The 11,825-nt window shown below is 33.2% G+C and overlaps 1 protein-coding gene across 1 annotated transcript; it reads left to right on the top strand.

Moving 5' to 3' along the window:
• The first annotated feature begins 3,635 nt into the window (after positions 1-3,635).
• Positions 3,636-8,216, top strand: LOC133797143 (mitochondrial-processing peptidase subunit alpha-like). The gene is made up of 13 exons (XM_062234961.1): positions 3,636-3,826; positions 4,381-4,629; positions 4,754-5,050; positions 5,129-5,296; positions 5,473-5,640; positions 5,724-5,804; positions 5,960-6,026; positions 6,275-6,372; positions 6,958-7,030; positions 7,110-7,180; positions 7,296-7,345; positions 7,478-7,590; positions 7,729-8,216. Exons 1-13 carry the CDS (start codon positions 3,641-3,643, stop codon positions 7,779-7,781), a joined length of 1,674 nt encoding a protein of 557 aa, XP_062090945.1. The 5' UTR covers positions 3,636-3,640; the 3' UTR covers positions 7,782-8,216.
• Positions 8,217-11,825: the final 3,609 nt, after the last annotated feature.

The following is an 11,825-nucleotide window of genomic DNA, read 5'->3' as shown; positions in this document are numbered from 1 at the left end:
GGCCGCGGCGCCCAAGAACAGGGCCATGAACCAACCACGAACCAACCATTTTTCCTCATTTTCTGCATTTAAAAACCTTCCAAAAACCTAACCAAGCATCCCCAAATCTCAAAATCAAAGTTCCCAAACATCCCCATGATCCAAAACCCAAGCTTCAATTCAATCAAAAACTCATTAAAACACAAAATCCAATTTAAGCTTAAAAACTTTAAAAACTTAGAACTTAAAACTTGAATTACCTCCGATTGAGTTGTTTCCCAACTAAATCCTCCATCTAATAAGCTTCTAATCTTCCCTATAATTGCTATGCCTTGATCCTCGCTTGAATCCGAGTCCTAGAACTCAATTTTCCTTCAAAAATGCGACTGGGAGACGAAAATGGAACTTTGAGGGAGAGAGAACGTTCTGAACGTTCTTTTTATTTCTAAACAGGTTACTTCAAGCTTAAGTAGCCTCAAACAAATCCAAATGCTCGGGGTCCCGAAAACGCCCCCGGGGGTAAAATAGTCAAAACTTCCAGAATTTCCTCCTGATCTTATTAACTCTCAATTTATCATCAAATACTTATTCCCATTACCCAATAACTCGGTAATGTGCTAAATATCCCTTGACTCACTCTGAATCAAGTATAAATCCCATTGTGACTTTTCCACTAGCTTACCTCCTAGAACCGTCTCGTGCTGAGTAACCCTAGCATAATCAAATAATAATGAAGTACCACACACATATCACATATATGTCAAATATGCCCAAAATGGCCAAAATATAAAAATCACCAAATTAATCAAAAATGGGTTCACATGCATATTTAATACACCTAAACATGCATATAATCATTTAATTGCATAATAAATCAATTATGGCCCTCCCAGCCTCCTAATCAAGGTCTTAAATCTTATTAGGAAATTTGGGGCATTACAACATGTATCCCCACTACTCAATAATCGTGTACCAAACCACGATCCTCAGTATTACTGATCATGTAACAGCCCCTGAATACTATAAATAAAGGACCCAGGGCTTCATAAAAGAGATCTTTGGATCGATTTTTAGACGGATATTTCTTGGGGAGAAACTTTGGGCAAATTGGTGACGAGTAAACTCTTCAGTTCATCTGTGTAATTGTCTATCGAGTGATTCAATACTAAAGACTAAGTGAATTAGGTTATTACTGTCCATTAGAACAGGGCTGAACCACTATAAATTTCTATGTGTTTGTTTAGATATCTGTACTCTATCGTATATTATATTTATTTCGTTCAAAATGTTTCGTATACTGTACATACGACTGCTGGCCAATTTCACAGATCAACATATAATATAAGGGGTTTCTTCGGTACTCCCTTAAAAAGGGAAGTACCGGTATACCCCGTCGTGTGTTTTGGCAACTAGATAGTTATAATACTAATTTTTTTATATGACTATTAACATTATAGTTATGGTAAGCACCCCACTAGTTTATAGAATATTCAGAATGATTTACAGTGCCAAAAACAGGGTTCGAACATTCTCTTGCCTGTTTTTTTAGACGCGTGTGTATACAAAAAATTTTAACACTGGTTTTGGCACTATAAATTATTCATAATTTCTCGAAATTTGGTATGGTGTCAACTACAATGTACACAGTCATATAAAAAATTGAGACTATAACTATCCAGGTGTCAAAACACACGAGGGGGTGTACTGGTAAAATGGAGTACTCAACAATTTTTTAGTGTGTGGTTATTATTATTTAAAGGGTTTATACCTTGCTGGACCCTATGTTTTGTCTTATTACCTTTTTGGACCTTATGTTTTGATAAATTACTTCTTGGACCCTGCATTTTGTAAAATGGTACAAATAGATCTCTAAACCCAATTTCGATAAAGAAAAAATTGATATGATAACACAACTATTAAGAAGGATGATTGTACTTTAATTCTAAAATGTTAGTTTGGTGTATTATTTGTGAGTTTACTTCAAAAAAATTTGAACAAAATTGAGTTTATGAGTTTATTTGAACTATTTTTACAAAACATAGAATCTAAAATATAATTTTTAAATATGTAATGAGACAAAACACAAATTCCAAAAAGTTATAAACCCTTATTTAAATTAATTAAAACATTAAAGAAAAAACAAACAAAATTATTAATATTTAACATTTAAGGTTTTAATTAATTAAAATTATTTAAAATTTATTTTTTAATATATATTATATATTTTGTGATTAAAATAAATATATTTTAGTAATTTTGAAAAAGAAAAGTACAATTTTGGCCCTTGTGTTTTTTTAAATGACAATTCAAACTCCGTGTGTTTACAAAATGGATCAAAATAGTATCCTAGACTCAATTTTGGTCAAAATATTTTCAATTATAAGATCAATTATCGAGTCGTTAGTGATGCGATGATTTCAGAGAAGCGGAGAAAGTGGTCAAAGAGCTGAGAATGAAATATTATATTTAATTTTTTTGATCAAAATTGGGCATAAGGTACTATTTTGATCCATTTTGTAAAACATAAAGTCCGAATTATCATTTAATAAAATACAGGAACGATCGCGTGTTTGAGAAAAATATAGGGGCCAAACTGTTGACGCGGTTCTTCGCCATCAGGTAATTAAGAAAATAAGAGAAAGAGATTAGTGCTTAATCATGAACCGAAATAGATAAATGATCTTTTAATGGACAGATGACACGACTACGTTTTTAGGTGGTTCAAAGGTTAAAATCATTCTACTCCACCAGCCAATATTATTGCTATATTTCTCGTATTCTTTATAGGATACTTTGTTACATAATAGAATCCAACCCTTTACAACTCCCAAGGTCTCCGTATTTATAGGAGATGACACCTGGAAGTTGGTAAAGGGGGGTCATCCCGTGACCTTCTTACCCATCATGTCACTTCTGTGACATTCATGATTAATTCCTAAACCCTGACAAATGAAGTGTTGTCTAATCAACAGGTAAATGGGGATAATGGGCCGCACGGCCCAACCCAGTCGTGGGTGCCTGAATACGCACGTTCATGCTGACACGTGATGTCTGATATATGCACGTTTACATTGCGTGACTTTATAAAAGGTCATAGCTTCCAACTCCAGTTCGTACCCCGAGCTGGATGCCTTCTCGACCTGTGGCCTTCATAGTCCTGACTCGGCCCTTGAGTAATCTTGATGAACCTTTGGTTACCTCGAGCTAAAGAGGTAGGACCTGACGACGGCAACTCCGGTCATGGGGTATCCACGTGGCTGATGTAATTAGGCCATATCTCAGCTCGCTAATAGCCCATTGGAAAATCAGGGCGTACACAAACTGTTATTTTCCTTTTTAAAAATAAATTTCATTAAAATTATGTTCAAAATATTATAGTGATTTGTAAAATAGAGAATAATATTTTGGTATTAATTAAATTAAAATGGTGTAAGTTGTTACTGAAGAAAAAAATGTACTAAAATTATATAATCCAAAAAAAAGTGTACAAATTAATTTTTTTTAAAAGAAAGATGACTAAATTTGTTATATTTTATGATCTTTTTTTTGTCAAAAATAAAATAATGATCTTTTTATTTCAACGGTCCAGATTACTTTCCCCCCACCTCGGACCTGCTATGTAGTTCGCACGTGTTTCTCACGTGTACAACCCGTCCCTGCGATGCGACAATCTTTCTCCCAAACCAAAGGTCAATTGTTCAGCGCCTTCAAACTCCAATCGTGCAGAGAGACCCTCACGCATCACCCAACCCTCCACACCCTCGGAGTCCGTACAACCTCAGGGCGTCACTCTTCGCACTTCATCGCCATGTACAGAGCCACAGCTTCGCGCCTCAGGGCCCTAAAGGTCAGTAATTTATTTATCCCCCAAAAGTCCCGTTCTGCAACCCTACGGATTGCTCTTAAGCTCAAATTAATGTTGACAAATACAAATCTTTCTCTTTGTATATATGCCAATGATTCTATGCTTCTTCAATCTTAATCCTAGACATTTTTGGTTATGTGCGTCTGTATTGCTTATAAGATCTCTCGTTTGATTCTGAAGAACTTTTATAATTGTTTTACATGATTGTAACATAGTGTATGTTTCCAGAGAAAATCAGGACTGTAGAAAAATTAAGGATTTAGAACTCGTGAAATTAGTTTTATTCAGTTACCTAAGCCTAATGCAAATTTTTCATGAACATAAATTGAATATTTTTTTAAAAAAAATATTAAGTTGAATAATTTAGTTCTTTTGTTTACGCACCATTTTTCGAATATCAATAAGGTGAATGGAGAGTGGAGAAAATGTGTATGCTTGTAGATTTATTACACTAGGCTTTGGTGTCTGTTATTCTATTTGAGTAGTTGGATTGATTGGGAATGTGTAATGACATCTTAGCAAACAATTGTTATTAGGGTCGTAGCTGCCACAGGGAATTTGCTCGATTTGCAAGTTCAAGTGCTGTTTCAACAGGTCAGTCCTCATCCACTTCTGGAGGTCTATTTGGATGGCTGTTTGGTGGAGGTTCCAGGACTTTACCTCCTCTAGACTTCCCACTCCCGGGTGTCAATCTGCCTCCTCCAGTTCCAGATCACGTTCAACCAGATTCTACCAAAATTACAACTCTTCCTAATGGCCTCAAAATAGCTTCTCAAACATCAGTGGTATGTATGTCTTTGGGAATATATGTTTTGTGATATATTGTCTATAATTTTTGTTGGCCATAAAGAGCAATAGTGCTCTAAAACTAACTAATCAGCATTGGATTTTGTTGCTTTAATTGAATAGACTCCAGCTGCTTCAATTGGCTTATATGTTGATTGTGGTTCGATCTATGAGACACCATTATCATTTGGTGCCTCCCACTTGCTGGAGCGTATGGCCTTTAAGAGTACAAGAAACAGGAGCCACTTGCGTGTTGTGCGAGAGGTTGAGGCAATTGGTGGGCATGTGCAAGCCTCAGCTTCTCGAGAACAGATGGGTTACACCTTCGATGCTTTAAAGACTTATGTTCCCCAAATGGTTGAGCTTCTTGCTGACTCTGTTAGGAATCCTGTTTTTCTGGATTGGGAAGTCAATGAGCAGGTAGATTTTCGTAATCATTGTGTGATAACAAGATAGTCGTTTCTTCGATTAATGGCTAATTATATTTTGGTTTTACAGCTTCAGAAGGTGAAATCTGAGATTAGTGAAGCTTCCAACAACCCTGACGCTTTGGTTCTGGAAGCAATTCATTCTGCTGGTTATTCAGGTGCTCTGGCTAATCCTCTTTTAGCTCCAGAATCTGCATTAACTAGATTGAATGGTACAATTCTGGAAGAATTTATTGCTGTAAGTTCAATAACTATTTTCTTGCATGTTCCTACATTTTACATCATCTTCTAGTACTTTCTTGAATGCATATTTGGGCATTTTTACTGAATGTTCTGAGACTTGTATCATTATAGTTTATACGTTCACTTTAAAGGTGGCTTCTTTACATGGACTGCTGTCAATGAAAATTACAGGAAAATTATACAGCTCCCAGGATTGTACTTGCTGGTTATGGGGTTGATCATGAAGAATTAGTATCCATTGCAGAACCACTTTTGTCTGATCTACCTAGCGTCCCTCGTCCTGAAGAGCCAAAGTCTTTGTATACAGGAGGTGATTATCGCTGTCATGTTGATTCTGGGGTATGTATATGTCCATCAAGTAATCTTTGCTCTTTTACATTGTTGTATCAAAAATTTAAAATATAATTGTCTTACTTGACCAGAGAACTCATTTTGCTCTCGCGTTTGAGTTTCCTGGTGGCTGGCATAAGGAGAAGGAAGCTATGCAATTGACTGTTCTACAGGTTTTGCTACTGAATTATTTAATCACTTGATGTGTCTTAGTCTTTGATTCCTTTGTTTCAATGTACTAGTGTATGTTCTCTAAATTCATTAAGCATGTCTACATATTTTTTGGGTGATATTTGGGGGAAATAATAATAACCTAACTTCATTTTAGATGCTATTGGGAGGAGGTGGATCTTTCTCAGCTGGTGGACCTGGAAAAGGGATGCACTCACGGCTTTGTAAGTTGTGCAAAATACATTACTTACTGTATACACTTCTTTTTCCCCCCCTCCAAGCAATAAAATCTACTAGCTCGGTTGATTTGTAGTTGCTATGATCTGTTGTTTGCTTCAAATGCCAATTCTTTTTTTATTTCCATTCTGCTTTGATTCCTTACCTATTGAACATGCCCTCTCTGTCCATAATTAATAAAATATATAAATAAATAACCTTGACATCTGAATGCACGTGCTGGTATGATGATCAGATGTACGTGTCTTGAATGAGCAACCACAATTTCAGTCTATTTCAGCATTCAATAACATCTACAACAATACTGGCATTTTTGGTATCCAAGCTACCACTGTAAGAAGCTTTTTTCTCCAAGTTTAAAATTTTTCTTAGACAGGAAAATGATAGTTTGCATAGTAATATTGTGATACACATACAACAATACTAGCATTTTTGGTATCCAAGCTACCATTGCAAGCTGCCTTTTTCTTCAAGTTTGAAAATTCTTATTAGACAAGAAAATGATAGTTTGCATACTAATATTGTTATGTATACACATAACAATACTGGAATTTTTGGTATGCAAGCTATCGCTGCAAGAAGCCTTTTTCTTCGAATCAAGTGTTTATCAAACCAGAAGATGATAGTTTGCATACTAAATCTAATGATATATATACATACAACAAGACTGGCATTTTTGGGTCCAAGCTACCACTGTTAGCAGCCTTCTTCTTTAAGCTTAATTTAAAAAAAAAAAAAATTAGACGAGAAAATGATAGTTTGGATTACTAATATAGTGATATAAACACCAAGAACACATTTAAATATGCAGTTGAAAAATAAAAGTAGTTTGGATGAAGAGTTTATCCTAAAACTACATGAAAGAACTAAAGGCTTCTGTTCTAATTGATTGATATGTGGATCTTTCTCTGTATTCAGGACTCTGGTTTTGCTGAAAAAGCAGTTGATATAGTAGCTAATGAGCTTATTGCACTTGCTAAACCTGGCGAAGGTATTTTTATCATTTTTTCTTGACTAACAAACTTCACTTTGGATCCCACTTCTTACACATTTCCCCCTCTTGTACGCAGTTGACCAAGTACAGCTGGATCGTGCTAAAAAGTCAACAAAATCTGCCATTCTAATGAATTTGGAATCTAGAGTATGCATGCCATTTATCATATTTTGTCATTGAAAATTTTCAGCTACGTTGTAGCTGGTATACATTTTGCATCCTAAATTTCTTGATTGCTCGTTGACAAGTTGTTTTTGTGTAGATGATTGCATCGGAAGATATAGGGAGACAAGTGCTGACTTATGGAAAGCGGTATGACCTGAATCATAAATACCTGGACCTGTTTGGATTTGTCATCATGTTTGTACATTAGTGCATAAAAAAATGTTGTCTTTACCTGGTTAAGTTTTATTTTGAAAAAGATATTGTGTACTGTGGTGATAGGATGCAAGTGGATCACTTCTTGAAGGTTGTAGATGAAGTCACTCCGAAAGATATTGCTTCAATTGCCCAAAAGCTTCTATCGTCTCCTCTCACACTGGCATCATATGGAGATGGTATTTATCCAATTTAGACAGAATATTTTAACATTTTGTTGTTTATGGTTTGATGGATTATCTGCTTCTCTGAATTTTCTTTTTTGGTTGGACATCTCTTCCCAATTTTATTTTATATTCGGCAATTTTGTATTGCAGTCATCTACTTCCCAAGCTACGATTCAGTTAGCAGCAAGTTCAGTGCAAAGTGATTCTATTGTACAACTAAACTGGACACTGGGCAGGCAGCTGATCTTCTCTGTGATTAAAGTGTTTGAGAATTGTTTATCTTCTGGCGTTCCTCTTACAGAAAATTTCTGTTTTGAATAAGGAGAAATTTCTAATTGTCAATTACTCAATAAATTGGTGGTTCTAGCTCGCAGCACACTATGCCCGAGTTATTTGTCAGACAATTGTTTGAATTCCGGCATTTGGTTTAGTGTAATTTTGTATTTCCTTTGCCATTAGAGAAAAAGGCTATTCTATTTTTGTTCAGGTTAAATATTTCCTGAAGCCGAATTGCAGGCATAACTATATCAGTTATATACACCATTGGATTGTTACATTAAATTCCAAAAATGCCAGGAATTGTGGAAAAAAGATCTCCAATTGTTGGTAAGAGCATAAATATTGATGGATTGCCTTTAGTCTTTTCCTGCTAGTTGCAGTAATCTCATCTTTATCTTTGTTCTTGCAAAGTTGATGGTCAGTTAGTAGGTTAGATATTTCTGGTCTGAGTCGAAAGTTGGCAACATATATAAATGGGTTTAGATATTATTTACTTCAAATGTTTGATATGATGGTGCTTTGTATGAAGTTGTGGGAATTGCATATCCGTGCAATATATTATTCCTATCTGATAGGTTGAATGCACTCATTTCGGAAAGGTTGGAACTTTCTAGGGCCACTGATTTTGGATAATGTGTATGAAATCTTTTCCATGTGTTTAGTTAAAAACGTTAGGTTGGAATAATGGCAGCAAAAAGAGAAAATAAAAGAAAGAAGAGATTTTTTCTACTTTGTTCAAGTAATAAACACAACTTCGAATGATATCTAGTGATTAGATATCTTTGGTAGAGAAGATTTTTTTTTCATATTATATGATAAATGAAAAGTGATTAGATGCATGCAGTGAAGTATATGCCCTAACTTTACTTCACAAGCATTTATTTCACTTGTATTAGAGTAGGATAAACAAAATGATTATGAGGACAATGCTGCATCGGAACATGCTTTGTGCTATGATTAGTAACTTGAGGAATTAATTAGTAGTCATACCCCAATAGAGAAAAGATAGAATGTTTTACTTCATATCATGCAGAAGCTGCAGATACCTAAACAAATAAATAAATAAACAAATAGAGAATATATTAAGGCAGAACCGTAGTACTGTATACCTATTCAAATCTCATAAAGAAAATTATGCTTCCAAGGCTTTATTTTTTATTTGTTGATACCCCTTTCTTTAACGGCTATGGAAGAGAAGATACTCTTTTCTTTACTTGAAATTTAAATCCACCATTTTTAATTCGAAAATAGAAAAAGGTAGAAGAATATATTCTTTGAAGTTTGTTTAGTGGGAATTTTGGCAAAACTATTAAAAAAAATAAAAAAAATGGAGTGAAAATTCAGTCTGAGAAGCATTGGTTGGGTACCATAATTGGATATCTCTCTTGTTTTTGTGTTAGGACTTAAGGAGAGTTTGATGGGTAAGTCAAAGACAAAAAAAATGGTGAAGTAAAAGGGAAGCGATAGCAATTGGCAGATATTAGATAAACCTAACAGGCTAACATCACTTCTTTTTCTTTCCTTAGCTAGCCTTACAAGTCATACCCAACTCACATGACAAACTTGACAATCCGTACAAATATCAACACTATTACTCTTTTATAAATTGTGTGATCATCACTCTTCAATTTCCAACAGTCTATAAATATATATTCATATTTTTTTAATGATTTAATAAAAAAAAATGGTAGGGGTCACTATTATAATCATATTACTAATAGTTTTGTCATGGGAAACTATATGGATATACATATATTAGTCATAATATATGAGTACAAAATTGACACGTTAATATGTGATTAATTGAAATACAACATTCATTAATATTATTATGAAGTTGATAATTGTCACCCTAGGCTGATTAGAGACCATAATTTTTCATATTCTTTTAATATATTCTTGTCTCAGCATAGCCAATAAGAAAAAAAAAAGGACAATCTCTTCAGTTCGTCTCTCACTCTACTTCACTTTCAGTTATGATTATAAACAAATATTGCCGACCACTCATATGAAGTTATGAAATAACCTACTGACAGTGAGAAAATTAGTAAAACATGCACAAACACCATTATGACAAACTCATTGATGAATGTTTTTTTTGGACTACCATTCTTCTTCTACTACTATTATATTATTTATTTATTATTGCTATTTTATTTTATTTTACTTTATTTCATTAAAAAACAGTCTTCTTTCTCATTAGAAAGCAAAAATGTACAGAATCACATTCATTTTTTTTTTCTGGAGGAAGAATCATATTCAAATTTAGTTTCTTATTGGAACATACTTTTCTTTATATATATTTTACCCTTTTATTTTTATTTTTTGCCAGCCTTAATTAACAACAATTTGAATTGTAGCCCCACACTTTATCAAGATACTATCTATTAGGAGAGAACAAGAAATGTAGAGGATTCAAAGATTTTGAAAGAATTAATGGATGTATGAGAAATATTAACATGTGCTCAAATACCATATAATTTATATTTATATACATAAATTGGAGCAAAATTTTCAGCTGAAGACAAATAATTAAAAATTCTGTATGACAGTATCATTACATTAGCTTTAGCTGACACGTCTTTACTATGGTGTGGAATTGGAACCTACTATCTATATCTAATTATCCTTTATATATATTTCTCAATTTTCTTTATAGATATATATATATATATATTCCTATGTTGAATTAATCACCACTTGAAAGTAATAATTTAACAATAGAAATTTTTTTGTCGAGTTGATGCAACATATTCCTCATTCGATATAAAAAATCTAAATTATGTCTCTGAATCCTAACAAAATAATTAATTGAGTACCAAGTATTATTCTCTCCTTGTAGAAATATTCTCGTACATATACCAACTTGAACCTATTAATTAAAAGGACTATTTTTCCACATAATAATGCTCTTCCCTAGCTAGAGCTACTTGCATTTTTGAAGTTTTTGGAATATTTCAAATGCTAGAATTTAGCTCTTTTCAATTATCTTCTTCATTATTATTATTATTATTATTATTATTATTATTTTGTTCTTGATATTCCTAATACATACATATATACATATCTAATTCCCTTTCAAAAAGGATTTATATATTTTTATATATAAAGGTAAATAGAAATATAGATATCATATGTGTAACATGCCAAGAGTGCTTAAGATCTGTGGGTTCCCTATTCATTAGTCAAAAGTAAGACTTATTGGATATAATCCAATCTGGGCAATCTGATTCTTCCATTCCTTCTTAAGGGACAAAAAGAAAAAACTAATCAAAGGTTGTTCACTATTTTTATTTTTTTGATAAAATAAAGTTGGTCACTAGTTGAAGTGTTTTTGGTACCTAATTAATGATCTATCTCTATTTCTCCTCCTCCCTATAAGGACATATTCCATTATTCCTCAATGTCAGTGCTCCATCGACCAATACTTTTACACAAACCATTTTTTTTTTAATTAATAATTTTTTTTCTTGTTTTACATAAAGAATATCAGACAAATGAGCAGTAATCATGGTGAGTTACATCCATATATATATATATATAAATACATATATATATATTTGTTGTTCAAACATCATCTTGGACCATCCATCATTTTTAATTTTGACTGCCGGAATGAATGTTATAAACGTGAAGCTTAGCCCATCATCAGATATGAACACACTTTTGAGAAGAGAAGATTTCAGAGTAGGGCCCACCTGAAAGGTGGGTCCCACTGCATATGGACATAATAATAATAATAATAATAATAATAATCTGTGTGAGTGAAAAGTACCCTAGTTTTCCCCCTTAGAAAATATAACACAACAAACCCCAAAAGTAGAGAAGGATACAAAACTATACTGCATGTAAAATGAAGTCGTTTTTCCTTTTAGATATTTAGATAATAGTTTTTTTGTTTTGGGGTGCTTCTCCCTGAAGTTTCGTAGATTTATTATTATAGATATTAAAATTAATTATTTTTTTTT

Source organism: Humulus lupulus, chromosome 8 (genome assembly GCF_963169125.1).
Source record: "Humulus lupulus chromosome 8, drHumLupu1.1, whole genome shotgun sequence".
Taxonomy (NCBI): Eukaryota; Viridiplantae; Streptophyta; class Magnoliopsida; order Rosales; family Cannabaceae; genus Humulus; species Humulus lupulus.
This window is presented reverse-complemented; position numbering and strand designations above follow the sequence as displayed.